At 41.6% G+C, this 17,309-nt stretch overlaps 1 protein-coding gene across 2 annotated transcripts in view; it reads left to right on the forward strand.

Moving 5' to 3' along the window:
* BAIAP2L2 (BAR/IMD domain containing adaptor protein 2 like 2) overlaps nt 1–17,309 on the forward strand; it is a 218,081-nt gene that overhangs the window by 132,246 nt on the left and 68,526 nt on the right. For both annotated transcript variants that reach the window (XM_077452380.1, XM_077452381.1), the window contains 2 exons: nt 7,817–7,933; nt 13,274–13,420. In XM_077452380.1, the coding sequence (XP_077308506.1) occupies nt 7,817–7,933; nt 13,274–13,420 (264 nt within the window). The remainder of the gene's footprint in view (nt 1–7,816; nt 7,934–13,273; nt 13,421–17,309) is intronic.

Consider the following 17,309-nt stretch of genomic DNA (forward strand, 5'->3'; position numbering starts at 1 on the left):
GTACATTCCCTTTTAATGAATGAAGCTGGATAACCCCACTTGACAAGCCTGGCTTCCATTTCATTTAGTCTTACTTCACATTGTTGTGTATCACTAACAATTCGTTAAACCCTATACAGTTGGCTCCTAGGTATTGAATTAAACACCGCATGGGGGGTGAAAACTCTTGTAGTGTAATAATTGATTATGATCAGTATTTTTTATAAACAGATCACTCTCTATATGTTTGTACCATTTATTTTCAGTAATGTGCCCAAAAATGAGATCTCCTCATTACTGTACAAGACATTAAATTTCAGACCTGGTACTATGTAATTGATATACTGATCAAACAATAAAAGGGTTCCAATGTCACCATCCCATACCGCCAAAATATCATCTATAAATCTGAACCACCCCTTGCAGTGCTCAGTAAACATTTTATTATTATAAATAAATGAGGTCTCAATCATATTCAGAAATATATTTGCATACAGGGGTGTGACATTGGAACCCATCCCTTTTAAGCTGCAAATAATGGGTCTCTTTAACCACTTACCCACTGGGCACTTTAACCCCCTTCCTAACCATACCAATTTTCAGCTTTCGGTGCTCTCACATTTTGAATGACAATTACTGAGTCATGCAACACTGTACCTATATGAAATTGTTGTCCTCTTTTTTTTCACACAAATAGAGCTCTCTTTTGGTGGTATTTAATCACCGCTGGGTTTTTTATTTTTACCGCTATAAAAGAAAAAAGACCAAAAATTCTGTTAGAAAAAAAATGCATTTTTCATAGTTTCTGTTATAAAATTTAGCAAATTAGTAATTTTTCTTCATATATTTTGGCCAAAATTTATACCGCTACATATCAAAATAACCCGAATCGGTGTATATTATTTGGTCTTTGTGAAAGTTATAGTCCACAAGCTATGGTGCCAATCTCATCTGATCACTCCTGAAGTACTGACATTTCTTGAGACCCTAACAAGCCAGGAAAGTACAAATACCCCCCAAATGACCCCTTTTTGGAAAGTAGACATTCCATTTTATTTTGTAAGAGGAATGGTGAGTTTTTTGAAGTTGCAATCTTTTCCCACAATTCTTTGCAAAATCAAGATTTTTTTTCTTTTTTTTCCCCACAAAATTGTTATATTACAGTGCCTTGCGAAAGTATTCGGCCCCCTTGAACTTTTCAACCTTTTGCCACATTTCAGGCCATTAAACATAAAGATATAAAATTGTAATTTTTTGTGAAGAATCACCAACAAGTGGGACACAATTGTGAAGTGGAAAGAAATCTATTGGATAATTTAAACTTTTTTAGCAAATAACAAAAAATTGAAAAATGGTGCGTGCAAAATTATTCGGCCCCTTTACTTTCAGTGCAGCAAACTCACTCCAGAAGTTCAGCGAGGATATCTGAATGATCCAATGTTGTCCTAAATGACTGATGGTGATAAATAGAATCCACCTGTGTGTAATCAAGTCTCTGTATAAATGCACCTGCTCTGTGATAGTCTCAGGGTTCTGTTGAAAGCGCAGAGAGCATCATGAAGACCAAGGAACACACCAGACAGGTCCGTAATACTGTTGTGGAGAAGTTTAAAGCCGGATTTGGATACAAAAAGATTTCCCAAGCTTTAAACATCCCAAGGAGCACTGTGCAAGCGATCATTTTGAAATGGAAGGAGTATCAGACCACTGCAAATCTACCAAGACCTGACCGTCCCTCTAAACTTTCAGCTCAGACAAGGAGAAGACTGATCAGAGATGCAGCCAAGAGGCCCATGATCACTCTGGATGAACTGCAGAGAACTACAGCTGAAGTGGGAGAGTCTGCCCATAGGGCAACAATCAGTCGTACACTGCACAAATCTGGCCTTTATGGAAGAGTGACAAGAAGAAAGCCATTTCTCAAAGATATCCATAAAAAGTCTCATCTAAAGTTTGCCACAAGCCACCTGGGAGACACACCAAACATGTGGAAGAAGGTGCTCTGGTCAGATGAAACCAAAATCGAACTTTTTGCCCACAATGCAAAACGATATGTTTGGCGTAAAAGCAACACAGCTCATCACCCTCAACACACCATCCCCACTGTCAAACATGGTGGTGGCAGCATCATGGTTTGGGCCTGCTTTTCTTCAGCAGGGACAGGGAAGATGGTTAAAATTGAGGGGAAGATGGATGCAGCCGCATACAGGACCATTCTGGATAAAAACCTGTTGGAGTCTGCAAAAGACCTGAAACTGGGACAATTTATCTTCCAACAAGACAATGATCCCAAACATACAGCAAAATCTACAAAGGAATGGTTCACAAATAAACGTATACAGGTGTTAGAATGGCCAAGTCAAAGTCCAGACCTGAATCCAATCGAGAATCAACCTCACTGAGCTCGAGCTGTTTTGCAAGGAAGAATGGGCAAGAATTTCAGTCTCTCGATGTGCAAAACTGATAGAGACATACCCCAAGCGACTTGCAGCTGTAATCGCAGCAAAAGGTGGCTCTACAAAGTATTAACGCAAGGGGGCCGAATAATTTTGCACGCCCCACTTTTCATTTCTTTATTAGTTAAAAAAGTTTCAAAAATCCAATAGATTTCGTTCCACTTCACAATTGTGTCCCACTTGTTGGTGATTCTTCACAAAAAAAAAAAATGTTATATCTTTACGTTTGAAGCCTGAAATGTGGCAAAAGGTTGAAAAGTTCAAGGGGCCGAATACTTTTGCAAGACACTGTAGCAGGTTATTTTTCTCACACGGCATATGCATAGCACAAATTACAACCCAAAACACATTATACTATTACTCCTGAGTATGGTGATACCCAGGGCTCAAGTCCTGCGGGAACGCATGGGAACGGAGTTCCTGTACTTTTTCCACAACAGGAACTCAGTTCCCGTTAGCAGCCGCACCCTACAAGACTTTGAAGTATGCGAGCTGTGTGGCAGGTGCTACACCACCAGCTGCTGACACAGCTCGCAATAGTAAGTGCCGCACACCAGGGGGGGGACTGACCATTCAGGCATTGATAGTAGGGGAAATGGGTAGGGGGGAAAACACCACGCTATATTGGAATACAGGTGAAAAAAACAGCTGCTGACACTTCAAACAAAGTCCAAAATTATAAACAAAATAATAGTGTAGCGCTAATTATATAGTGATATAAACACAAGAGAAAAAATCCGTGTGTAAGCAATCTTCGAATGCTAAAAAAAAAAAACCTAGAAATGTAGCCTTCTATCATGTGATTAATCCGTATATAAGAGGATAATATACTTGAAATGAGATATCTGAGTGAAAACAATCATATATAAACAACAAAGTATAAAGTCCTCTATCATGTGACTGATACACGTGAAGTGAGATGAGAGGCCTTCTTCAGGTGAAATAGACGTTTCACTAATCAGGTGTAGCAAGATGTGTCAACTTGTCTGGAGTAATCAAGAAAGTAGATGGAATACTCTTACCAGATGCGGTGGACTCCCCAGTCTTACGACAGTAGAGTCAGGAACGCTTAGGGTCTGCACATGTGACCAGATGGTAGATTGGAAGCAGTCCAACGGGATTCCCAGAAGGCTCCGGGTGGTGAAACAACCGTGGCAAGCGTCTCTTCAGGGGGATCCCTCAAGTTGTCCGGATCAAGTGTGGCCCATTTACATTCCAGACCCCAAATGTAAAGGGGGTTGACAAGGATGGTAGGAACAAAAGAAAAAAGAAAGCTCCAAATGGTGCAGGTCAAAAAAAGTTTACCATGAGGTATTTATTAAAAAGTCATAAAAAAGGACATAAATTATGACAAGTGATCACAAAACGGAAGCGTCAATAAGAGCAATGTGGGGTGCTAGATGCAAGCCCGACGCGTTTCGACAAAGAGTGTCTTCAACAGGGGCATAATGATAGAGACATACCCCAAGGGACTTGCAGCTGTAATTGCAGCAAAAGGTGGCTCTACAAAGTATTAACGCAAGGGGGCAGAATAATTTTGCACGCCCCACTTTTCATTTTTTTATTAGTTAAAAAAGTTTCAAAAATCCAATAGATTTCGTTCCACTTCACAATTGTGTCCCACTTGTTGGTGATTCTTCACAAAAAATAAAAATGTTATATCTTTACGTTTGAAGCCTGAAATGTGGCAAAAGGTTGAAAAGTTCAAGGGGGCCGAATACTTTTGCAAGGCACTGTAGCAGGTTATTTTTCTCACACGGCATATGCATAGCACAAATTACACCCCAAAACACATTATACTATTCCTCCTGAGTATGGTGATACCCAGGGCTCAAGTCCTGTGGGAATGCATGGGAACGGATTTCCTGTACTTTTTCCACAACAGGAACTCAGTTCCCGTTAGCAGCCGCATCCTACAAGACTTTGAAGTATGCGAGCTGTGTGGCAGGTGCTACACCACCAGCAGCTGCTGACACAGCTCGCAATAGTAAGTGCCGCACACCAGGGGGGGGACTGACCATTCAGGCATTGATAGTAGGGGGCCCCATGACAGCTTGCTCTTCGATCTACCTGTCAATCACAGCTAGCTGATGGATAGATCAGGTCCCTGCTGCTAAGAGATTGTATTTAGTCAGACCTCTGGTGATGCGCTCCTCCCCGCTGGCCCCTCCTGATTTTCTGTCTCCTCCCCCCCCCCCCACGTCTCCTGCATACTTGCTCTGTGTGTCCCCCCTCCTCTATCTTCAGGGCCATATGATGAGGGAACCCAGAGGAGGAGCACAGCTATTCTGCTCACAGGACATGCAGGAAGAGAGGTGAGCTGAGGGAGGAACATCAGTTTGGGGTGATAAGCTGAGCACAATACTTGGCAAAGTTTAATGCCAGGAGGGAAGTTTATGTGGAAATATGTGAAGGGTTGGAATAGCAGTGAGTGTGTGTTGGAGCCCTGCAAAGTTTGCAGCCCCCAAGCTAACATACATCTCCTAAGCAGGAACACATCACTATCTCCCTAAGCATTCTGTCCAGATAATGTGCAGTTAATTTATGATCTTTCCGTTTAACCCTGTGTTATCCAAACTCTGTTCAATGAAAAGTGTAAACTCACCACATAAACACTCTATATACAAAATAACATTCCCCAATAAAGATCAGAACATGACGTTCACATTTGCATGGAAGCACAATTGATTGAATGCTGATTATTCAGAGAATTACCGTATGTATGTTTATTGAGGATTGTTTTTTTTGTGTACTAACAGTTAAGCTTCATACACACAATACAAAAATTGGATCAAAAATACCACTTTTGAAGTGTTCGTGGATATAAGCGTATCATTTTTTTTTTTTGATGGGGGAGTGGATCTTTGGTGGGAGCTCTCACACTTTTTTCCCCAGGACTTGACCCCTGGTGATGCCACATGTGTGAGAATTTTACACAGTGTGGCCACATACAGAGGCCCAACAATTAGGGAGCGCCATCAGGCGTTTTTGGAGCATAAATTACACATATAATTTCTAGACTACCTCTTACCTCTTTTGAAGGCCCTGGAGAACTAGGACAATGGAAATGCCCCAATGTATAATCTATGAGGCATATCAAGTCTTTTGAAGTCATTTTTTTCTACAAGTTTTTTGAAAATGTGTAAAGAAAATCGAAACGCATTTTTTTTTTACACAGCATTGTCCATTTACACAATATTTCTAACACATGGCATGTACATACCAAAAATTACACCCCAAAATAGATTCTCCTACTCCTCTTGAGTATGGCGAAACCACGTGTGAGACATTTCCACAGCGTGGGCACATAGAGAGGCCCAACATGCAGGGAGCACCATCAGGTGTTCTAGGGGCATACGTTTCAAATATAATTTGACTACCCATTACACTTTTGTGAGGCACTGTAGTGGCATGAATGTGGCATTGATGAGAACTGATGTGGCATGGATGAGCATGAATGGGTGTCCAAAACCACAATCGCTCCCCCCTTGTTTGGCCGGTTTGATAACAATATCTCGCCGGGCAGACAAGGAGGACAGAGCTTCACTTTCTTTACAACTATAGTTGTTTGGTATATGGTCCAATTTAAACCTGTCACCTACAAATGAATCAATGTCTGCATTTACTTCATCAATGAACACCTCAAGGGCAGAGCATGAGATAGGGGGTACAGTAGTGCTTTTAGCTCTCAAATTTACATTCTTGATAGACAGTGGTAATACACCTAGATCTGGTAAACCTTGTTTCAAAGAAAAATAAGCTATAAAATCGATACAAATCCTGTCTCAACACAAATTCATTCATTTTTTCTTTAGGGCAAAAGCCCAAACCTCTATTTAATACCTGTACTTCAGTCTCTGTCAATGATATAGAAGAAATATTATATACCACATTGTCCTCCGATGGTTCTGATGTCTGGTTGTTACTCCCCAATACCTAGGAGCCAACTGTATAGGTTTAAAAGAATTGTTAGTGATCCACAACAATGTGAAGACTAAATGAAATGGAAGCCAGGCTTGTCAATCATTAGTTAAAAGGGAATGTACACATCTAGCAGATAATAGGCATCACCATAGAAATTATATAAATAGATAGGATAATTCCATTTGTCTCAGTATCATCCATATTCACTTCTTATTCACAATATCCTTAAGAAACATTGGGGTTTATTAAGAGAGACTTATCTGAATATTAGTGAATTCCAAACTCCCCTCTTATCCTCCTATAGAAAAGGTTGAACTTTAAATGATCGATTGGTCAGATCGGACCAATATATCCCTCCTAACCCATTAGTGACCCTGTAACACAGGGTCATACCCATGTCTATCGTGTATACAGTGTAACGCCATGATAAAAGGCAAAAGTACATCCCATCCACATAAGGGGTATGATATTAAAATCAAAGGTTACTACACTTGCCAATCATCATATGTAATATATGCAATAAAATGTTCATGTGGGTTACTTTACATTGGTGAGACCATTCCGAAAGTTAAAGATAGGATAGCATGGCATAAATATTCAATCAGATACAAACTGGTACAGTTGCCTTTAGCAAGACATTTTTTGGAGAAAGGACATTCTTTTTCTCAATTAAAATTCATGGTGCTGGAGGGGATTAATACAAATAGGAGGGGTGGTAATTAATTTGATGTGATGTCTAGATGGTGATACATTATGTACATGTTTCTTTGTGACAGATTAAATGTGTTGAAGGCTTCTGTTGAAATGGGGGGGGTGCTTCTCCATTCGGGGTAACCATTTCCCCACCTGTGATATAAGGATGCATAAGAAAAGGATTTAGTTTGCATTTGATTGATTGCTAATCACATAATTGATTCCAGATGTGAAATGATAGTATTTAAGCCATGTGTGTAGCTCTGACTTTAGATGCGTGTTTGATCTGAAGAAGGGCATAAGCTTCAGAGCCCGAAACTTAACGAACTTACACATCATTTTAAGTGCAGCGATCCTCTGGACTTTTTCTTTTGTATATATATATATATATATATATATATATATATATATATACCTATATATATATATATATATATATATATATATATATATATATCTATATATACTGTACATACAGTATATAGTGGTGTGTATATATAATGATTTGTTCAGAATTTATTTTCCAGTACTGTGTCTAAGAAAGATAAGCAGTTACTGACCTACCAAAATGGTGTAATTAACAGTGTATCTGTGCATGACCTTTGGGCGGGAAAGTAGTCAATGTAAAACATTATATATATATATATATATATATATATATATATATATATATATATATATATTTGTTTAAAATATCATTAGCAAAATGAATAAAATCTCAAACATTAAAATTGTATTTACTTGTAATTTCTCTTTCTCAATAGGAAAGCCAAAATCGTTATGAAATGGAGTATCGCCAGAGGGCAACCACTCTTGATAAGTGCATGTCAGAAGTTTGGAAGATGGAGAGGCAAAGGGATCGAAATTTACAAAATATGAAGGTAAAGGACAGAATGCAAAATACATATTTATTATTCTTTTGAATAATCTCTAAAACATATTTTAGCTCAGAATAAAGCATACTTTGTTTCTTGGACTTTTAGACCATGGCTGGACATATGCGAACCAAGACTTACAGTTCTGCTTGTGACAGTTCAGGATCTTAGCAGTCTGACTTTTTTGTGTAGTGTTATCCCTATATTGTCATCCCTTAATATGTATCCGTTTGTTGAGATTACACAAAACTGCATTTTATAATTTGAATCAGTTCAGATAGAGACTTTACAAAATGCATTGTTATGTGTATTTAGCTCACATCAATGCAGATATTAGTGTGAACAAACTCCAAAGTACTGTTCAACAATGGAACCAAGTATTAATGTGTTCATTTTCAAATTTATGGGTGTTTTAGGCCTGGTGCTTAAAATATTGGGAAAGCAATTGAGTATATAATGTATCTATGCCAGGATCATAAAACAGGATTCTTAGACCCCATTTCTAATTATGCAAAAATGGTTGCTCCAATGTGAGTTTTCTATTGTAAATGTATCTACTTAATTAGATCGATGTCATGTATCTCTCTAAACCAGCCTTTCTCGACCTTTTCATCACAGAGATAGAATGGAAATACCCCAAAAATGGGACTTTAATGGCAACAGAGTAAAATATATTATAATTTATTCAGAAAATACAATATTCAAACCAATAAAACAATGGTGTTGATGGTGATGATTCCCATAAAGTGTCCAGACAGCCCAATGGGTTTCGGGACGAGGAATGTCCCTTTCGTCAGGGGAAACTGTCAGGAAGGGATCACACTATACAATAAAATCAACTGTTAATTAGTAACAATGTACATAGTGATTTTAAATGGTTGCTTCAAGCATGGAACATACAGCATAGTAATCCCATAATAAGGACCATACCCATATCAGTCACCATGAAATTTCACTGCTGAAGTAATGGCGGCACTTAAATCGCAGACAGACAACCCTGATGACCAATGGACAATGATGTTAAAGGTGGGTGCACACTCATCCACACTGATCCACCACAATGGCATGACCAGAGACCCACACGCAGGATGTCAACCTTCCCGTACACAATCTATTTTGAAGATATAGGGGACACTATATTTTTAGATTCTGATTAGATTACACCAAGTCTGAAAGAGATATCTCCTTAACAGACATGGTTTAATGTAAAGATAAAGGCACAGATCCCTATTAGTCTGTGTCTAAAAGTCCTACCTTCATAAGATCCACTTCAAATGTGAGACAGGTACTGGCAGCAAACAAATGGGTGCATATAGATGTCCAACTCAAACCCTCCTTATGGATCACTTGAGATGTGGTCTATATTGGGACAAAGAGAGTATCTAATAATGTCCCAATCAAAAAATAATAACACAGCTCACGTCCGCAGGGATCTAACCCTGCATAGATGTGGGCTGCAATATGAAGCAAGGAGGGCAGGGGAGGAGAGGTCACTTGCAACAACGGCTCATAAAGCCAGTACATACCTAAATGTGATCTAATTCTTGTATAGTGATTCCAGGCAAAGATGGTATACGTCCTATTGGAAATCCGGTTTCGTATCCGTCTCTGTCATCTGATACAGTGACGACACAACAGTGACTAACACTGCTATATATATGATTTCGGCAATCGCATGTGATGTGATGACGCACCTACGTCGGGCGCCATGACGTCACCGCCTACATTGTCACAAGGTCAACCCGGATCTACCAAGTGCTCACAACGCATATGTGCTGATCAGCGTCGGAAGCCCTGTAATCCACGGTTGCATAGCAACCATTCAGCAGTCAATATACACAAAGCCTTCAAAACAGAAGGCGGGACATTTTCCATGGAAAAGCCTACTCTGCATTTTAAATCCCCGCACAAGAGGAATTAAGTGGCCTTGGCACAAAGACTTCAAAGCAGGGGGAGGAGCTACTCTGCAATTTAAACCCTCACATAAGAAAGTATTGGCTGCTTTAGCAAAAAAACTTCAGAATGGGGAGCGGGATGTTTTTAGTGGAGAGACCTACTATGCAATTTAAACCTCCACCAAGGGGGGATTCTAGTTGCTTGGTAATCATCCAGTATGTGGTATATAGGCAGTAGCCCTGGGAGGACCCTGAGTCTTTGCTGCACGGGCGCCACCCACAGGTCCCATCCTCCAAAATGGAAGGCACTGTGGAAAGGCGCCCTGCAAGAAAGACCCACCGATAAATGCAAGCCGTCTAGGGGGCAGGCACCACTATGGGCACCATGAAATTGATGTTCCAGAGAGACGACCAGCTGCACTAGATTGGCACCCGATAAACGGGAGACCCCCCATGCGCCGGGCGGGATAAGAGAGGATCCAAACAAGGAGGTGTCATGAAATCCACGACAACCACCAGTGAGCCAAACACAAAAGTCACAGTCAAGTAACCAAAGGAGAATGAAAGGGTGCTCAATGCCCAAGGTGTATAGATGGCCCAGATGTAAACAAATAAACAATGAATTGTACATAACAATACTCCAAATAGCGATATAACAATCAGTTACAGGAAACATACAATTTCTTCGGGGATAGGAAACAATACCTCCTTCTTCTTAGTTAGACACAGATATAAATCAAAGAAAAGGAGAATATTACAAAGAGAGGAGAAGAGGGGGAATGTCCAAATGTAAAACTGAGGGGGTGGTTTATCTCCTGACATGTGCGTGTCAACAATTTTATGTGGGTAAAACCAAATTGAGATTTTATAAGCGAGCTTCTAGACATATAACATCGATGAAAACACCCAATCCAGAGCTCCCCCTCTGGAGGCATGTTATCGTTAAACACCAGGGTAAATTGCATTGGATTCACCTGAGCCCGAGGTGTGGGGACTGGAACAAAGTCCTCTTGCAACGGGAGGCTCGTTGGATTGCGGACCATGGGGCGGCCTCACCCCCCCGGGCTCAATAAACATCTGAGATTTAGACCCTTTTTGGAGGGTTTTTCCTCGGGTGGATGCAAAAAGGAATGAAGAACCTGTCTTTGTTCTCGCCTTTATTATTTGGATAATCCCCCTCTTCTCCTCTTTTGTAATATTCTCCTTTTCTTTGATTTATATCTGTGTCTAAGATGAAGGAGGTATTGTTTGCGATCCCCGATATTGTATGTTTCCTCTAACTGATTGTTATATCTCTGTTTGGAGTATTGTTATGTACAACTCGTTGTTTATTTGTTTACATCTGTACTATCTATACAACATGGGCATTGAGTGGTGCCCGCCCCCTGGACCACTTGCATGTGTCGGTGGGTCTTTCCTGCAGGATGCCTTTCCGCAGTGCCTTCCATTTTGGATGGGACCTGTGGGTGGCGCCCGTGCAGCAAAGACTCAGGGTCCTCCCAGGGCTACTGCCTATATACCACATACTGGATGATTACCAAGCAACTAGAATCCCCCCTAGGCGGAGGTTTAAATTGCAGAGTAGGTCTCTCCACTAAAAACATCCCACTCCCCGATTTTGAAGGTTTTTTGCTATAGCAGCCAATACTTCCTTATGCAGGGGTTTAAATTGCAGAGTAGGCTCCTCTATGAAAAACGTTCCGCCCCCAGCTTTGAAGTTTTTGTACCAAGGCAACTTAATTTCTCTTGTATGGGGGTTTAAAATGCAGAGTAGGCTTTTCCATGGAAAATGTCCCACCTCCTGTTTTGAAGGCTTTGTGTATATTAACTGTTGAATGATTGCTATGCAACTGTGGATTACAGGGCTTCCAATGCTGATCACCGCATATGCCTTGTGAGCACTTGGTAGATCCGGGTTGACGGTGTGACGATGTAGGCAGTGACGTTATGGCACCTGACTTAGGTGCGTCATCACATCACACGCGATCGCCGAAATCATATATATAGCAGTGTTAGACGTTGCTGTGTCGTCACTGTATCAGATGGCGGAGATGAAACCGGCTTTCCAATTGAAGGTATACCATCTTTGCCTGGAAACACTATACAAGAATTTGATTGCATTTAGGTATGTACTGGCTTTATGAGCCATTGTTGCAAGTGACCTCCCCTGCCCTCCTTGCTTCATACTGCAGCCCACGTCTGTGCAGGGTTAGATCCCTGCGGATGTGAGCTGTGTTATTTATTATTATTTTTTGATTGGCACATTATTGGATACTCTCTTTGTCCCAATATAGACCACATCTCAAGCGATCCAGAAGGAGGGTTTGAGTTGGACCTCTATATACACCCCTTTGTATGCTGCCAGTACCTGCCTCACCTTTTGAAGTGGATCTTATGAAGGTAGGACACAGACTAATAGGGATCTGTGCCTTCATGTTTTCATCTTTACATTGAACCATGTCTGCCAAGGAGATATCTCTTTCAGACTTGGTGTAATCTAATCAGAATTGAAAAATATAGTGCTATATCTTCAAAATAGATTTCATACTAAGGAAGAGACTGTGGGAAATATTGAAGGTTGACATCCTGTGTGTGGGTCTCTGGTTGTGCCACTGTGGTGGATCAGTGTGGACCCACCTTTTAACATCATTGTCCTTTGGACATTGGGGTAGCCTGTCCACGATTTAAGTGCTGTCATTGCTTCAGCAGTGAAATTTCATGGTGACTGATCTGGGTATGCACCTTATTATGCTATTACTATGCTGTATGTTCCATGCTTGAAGCACCTATTTAGAATCACTATGTACATTGCTACTAATTAACATGTTTGATTTTATTATTTAGTGTGATCCCTTCCTGACAGTTGCCCCTGACAAAGGGACATTCCTCGTCCCGAAACACATTGGGCCGCCTGGATACTTTATGGGATTCATCACCATCAACACCATTGTTTTATTGGTTTGAATATTGTATTTTGTATATTGTTTTCTAAATAAATTATAATATATTTTACTCTGTTGCCGTTAAAGTCCCATTTTTGGGTTACTTCCATTCTATCTCTTGTATTAGGAAAGTTGGCAACTGTATCAGTTATAGTTGGATGTTCATCTTTTATGTCTTTTCAACACAGAGGAACTCTTGTAAACAAATTTCTGGTCTCGGGGAACCCCTAATAAAAATTACTACATCTGCCTGTGATGGTCAGGCCTACATCTGCCTGTGATGGTCAGTGGGAAGAACGGGAAGATCAATGGTGTCAATGGGACCTTATCTGACAGGCAGAAATTGCTTATTGCTTCAAGGAACCCCTAGTAAACTCTCTAGAGGAACCCTAGAGTTCCATGGAACCCTGGTTGATAAACCCTGCTCTAAACTGTTGTTTCTTACTTCTTGTGTCTTTCATTTCTTTCTTTACCCTGTCATTTAAACCATGCTCCATGGATTTTTCCAGGAGAAAGTAAACATGTTGCATACAGACATGTTGTCCTTTGTAAAAGAGAGCCAACGAGCGGCAGAGCTGGAAGAGAAGCGAAGGTATCGCTTTCTGGCAGAGAAGCACTTACAACTTTGCAACTCCTTCATGCAGTACCACAGTCGGGTAAGTTAGAACAGTCACACAGCCCTTTTGACATTTCTTATTGAATTTGTCCCTGTGTCACTTTTCCATTGCTGGGTGGGCCAAAGCCTGCACCTGTATATAGGACAGCCATCAGAAATTAACTTTAGGCCTGGGCCCCTCCGAGCCTGACCACCAACATTCCCCAGGGCTTGCCCATGGGCCATCCCACCTAATCCTTACACAGGCCACCTCACCTGTATGCACCCAGCCCCCCCCCTAATCCTGTATATATGTTAGATCCCCCTCAATCTTATATATATATGCCAGCCCCCCTCACACCTGTATGTATGTCAGCCCCACGCCCCCACACACACCTATATATGCCAGCCACCCTCGCACCAGTATATATGTCAGCCCCACACATACACAAATCTGTAAACACACAAGCCTCTGGCCCCTCCCTGTACACAAACAGCCCCGCTCCCTTTCCTTCACAGCCCCTACATGTAAAGGAAATCTTCCTACCTAGTCCTAGCTCGTTTTCACAAAGCTGACATGTTGCTGACACAGAGGAGCACAGTACAAGCAGATCACACGAGGGGTGCATATGCACATAGTTGCCAGGGGTGGCAGTAAAGAGCTCGATGACACAGAGAGTAGCAGAAGCTGCGAGATTGTTTCTATAGTGCACAACATGGCTCCACTTCACCCGTCCTGCCTTCTTCTGGTCTGGGCGGGTCCTTTACAGTTGTATCGCCTGTACCCCATGTATATACAGCAATGCTCATAGAGCAAAGCTCTATCTTCATTAGAGTAAATGCCTGCACAATCTTCTGCCACAATTGTAATACACTTTGAGGTAGTGTCCAGACTATAGCATTACATTATTATTATTATTATAATACACGATTTATACAGCGCCAACAGTTTACGCATCGCTTTACAATGTATAGGGGGACAACACAGTTCAATACAAAAGATACGGAAGGGCCCTGCTTGTAGAGCTTACATTCTAAAGGGGGGGTGGTACAAAAGGTAATAGCTGCAGAAAATGATTTGATGGGTGTGGCTCAGGGACAGTTAGGTGAATGTGGGATAGGCTTCCCTGAATAAATGTGTTTTCAGGGATCTCCTAAAGGTGGACAGGGTAGGGGCTGATCGGATATACTGGGGCATGGAGTTCCAGAGGATGGGAGAGGCTCTGGAGAAGTCTTGAAGGTGAGCATGGGAGGAGGTAACAAGGGAGCTAGAGAGCAGGAGGCCCTGGGAGGAGTGGAGGGAACGATTTGGCTGATATCTGCAGATGAGGTTGGTATGTTATGGTTAGCATTTTCAAATTTTACACAGTGGGGTAGGGGGAGCCAGTGAAGGGATTGGCAGAGAGGAGCAGCAGTCACGGATCGGTTAGTGAGGTGTATTAGTTTAACAGCAGAATTCATAATAGACTGAAGGGGGGAGAGCATGCTTAAGAGTAGGCCATTAAAGCGGTTTTGTACAGAAAATTTCAAGTTCATCTTATTCAAATGGCTTTGGAACATAGATGCAGTTATGACCATTGAAATAAAATAATATGCAGTATTTACTTTTTATTTTTAATGTTTATGCCGACTTCCGGGCTCTGCTCCCGTGGGAGTAGGCGTGTTTATCGGCTTCGCAATGGTCCCTGGGAACTTTTTTAGCTATTTCCCAGGAATCCGTGGGGGACACAGTCAAGCCGAAATTGCCATTTTGAAAGTGGGCAGGCAGCTCTATCAGCCATTATCACTATAGCACATGAGGCAAAAGGAAGGAAAACAAAGAGGACACTCAATGAGCATGTGCGAGATGGAGCGGTGGATGCTGGGAGCTCAGTGTCATCGCATCCAGGAAGTAAATGCCTGTGGGCTTCAAACGCCCACAGTGAAAATGGAAACCGCCGGACTGCTTTTTTAAAAGTTTTCCTTAGCAATGAAATCGTCACGCCGGGGGTTAAAAAGACGCCGATCGTGGCTGCAAAGACACCGTAGGAATCGCCCAACAGTGACACAGGTAAAAAAAATAAAAAAACGGCAGTGGAATCCCGCTTTAAGGAGAGAGTTGCAGTAGTCAAGGCAGGAAATATTCAAGGAGTGAATAAGTTGCTTTGTGGTGTCATTAGTGGTGTCATTACATGGGAAGAAACAAACACCGCTCAGGGGGGTGACTCCAGATAAATAGGTGATTAAAGTGAATTGAAGGACTCCTCTGAAGGGCCCAACCTTCATACAAACTGCAAAAAGGAAAAAAAAGGATCAGTGCCACCTGTCAGTGCCCACCAGTGCCAGCTATCAGTTCCCAGCAGTGCTGCCTTATCAGTGCCCATCAGTGCCATCTTATCAGTGTCCATCAATGCAGCCTATCTGTGCCCATCAGTGCAGCCTCATCAGCGTACGTCAATGAAGGAGAAAAATTACCTTCAAAATTTTCAGTCTTTTTTCATTTTTTTTTTTTTTTAACAAAAACTAAAAAAAAAAGTGATCACATACCACCAAAAGAAGGCTCTATTTGTGGGAAAAAATTATAAAAATGTCATTTGGGTACACAGTTGCATGACCGCGCAATTGTCATTCAAATCGGGACAGCGCTGAAAGCTGAAAATTGGTCTGGGCAGGAGGGGGGTTTAAGTGCCCAGTAAGCAAATGATTAATAACATTGCATGGAAGAGCAACAGTAGGCAGTCCACATACAGGTAAATATGAGAATATGATTATACCCTCAAGAGAAGTGTTAATCTGGTTGAAAAAGAGACACAAGTGAATCAAGTTCAACCAACAGAGAAAAATGAACAAGAAATAAAACGCACACAAATAGAAAACCTCCCTATACACTAGTCAACAACCACAGTTGATCCAGAGAGGCGCCCCCCCCCCCCCCCCAATAACGCATCATCTAATTTGCTCCAGCGAGGGAAAGACATTCCTTCCTGATCTCCCAGGAGGCAATTGGAAATTCCCTGGCAACTTTACCTATAAATATTAGTATCCAGTTATATTATGTGCATTTAGGAAGTAATGCCTTTCTTAAAATAACCTACTGAACTTGCCAGAGCCTGCTCTTGAGGTAGTCTTTTGCACATTTTCACAACTCTTATGCCCTGTACATATGATCGGACATTGATCTGACATTCAGACAACAAAATCCATGGATCTTTTCCAGCGGATGTTGGCTCAAACTTGTCTTGCGTACACATGGTCACACAAAGTTGTCGGAATTTCCGAACGCCAAGAACACGGTGACGTACAACACGTACGACGGGACTAGAAATGGGAAGTTCAATAGTAAGTGCGCCACTCTTTGGGCTCTTAGTGCTAATCTCATGTTAGTAGAAGTTTGGTGAGAGACAAATCATGCTTTTCAGACTCATGCTTTTCAGTTCGTTACTGCTCTTCAGTTTGTGCTTGTGGGTTTGTATCTGGTTTTCAGTGCATGTAGTCATTTCGTATCTGTTTTTTCAGTGCGTTCTTGTCTGCTCGTATCTGATTTTCAGCTCACTCTTCTCAGGCCTTGCTGTTTTTCAGTTTGTTCGTTCTGACCAGCCGACCATTTTGAAGCCATGTTGTGGTTAGGTTCTTGTCGTAGAGTTCGTGTTATGCAGGAGCTTGGTGTTGGGGTTCTTATTTTGACCCAAGCCCAGTCCATGCACAGAGTGGGGAGGAGGAGTTCATGGGCCAAAAATTGTTTACTCCAGCGTGACCAATTCTCTAATATGCCTTTGTTGTGGGAGATCCGTGAGAATAATCCTGATGATTTCAGGAATTATCTCCAGATGACGGACCCTGTTTTTCACCATTTGTTGGCTATGCTGTACCCTTATATTATGAAGCAGAATACCAGCATGCGGCAAGCCATCACTCCTGAACAGAGGGCTCTGAGGGTCATTATTCCAGAGACTGCCATCATTCAGGTCCTG

Source organism: Lithobates pipiens, unplaced genomic scaffold (genome assembly GCF_037356315.1).
Source record: "Lithobates pipiens isolate NorthernLeopardFrog02 unplaced genomic scaffold, aLitPip1_a1.2 Scaffold_23, whole genome shotgun sequence".
Classification (NCBI taxonomy): Eukaryota; Metazoa; Chordata; class Amphibia; order Anura; family Ranidae; genus Lithobates; species Lithobates pipiens.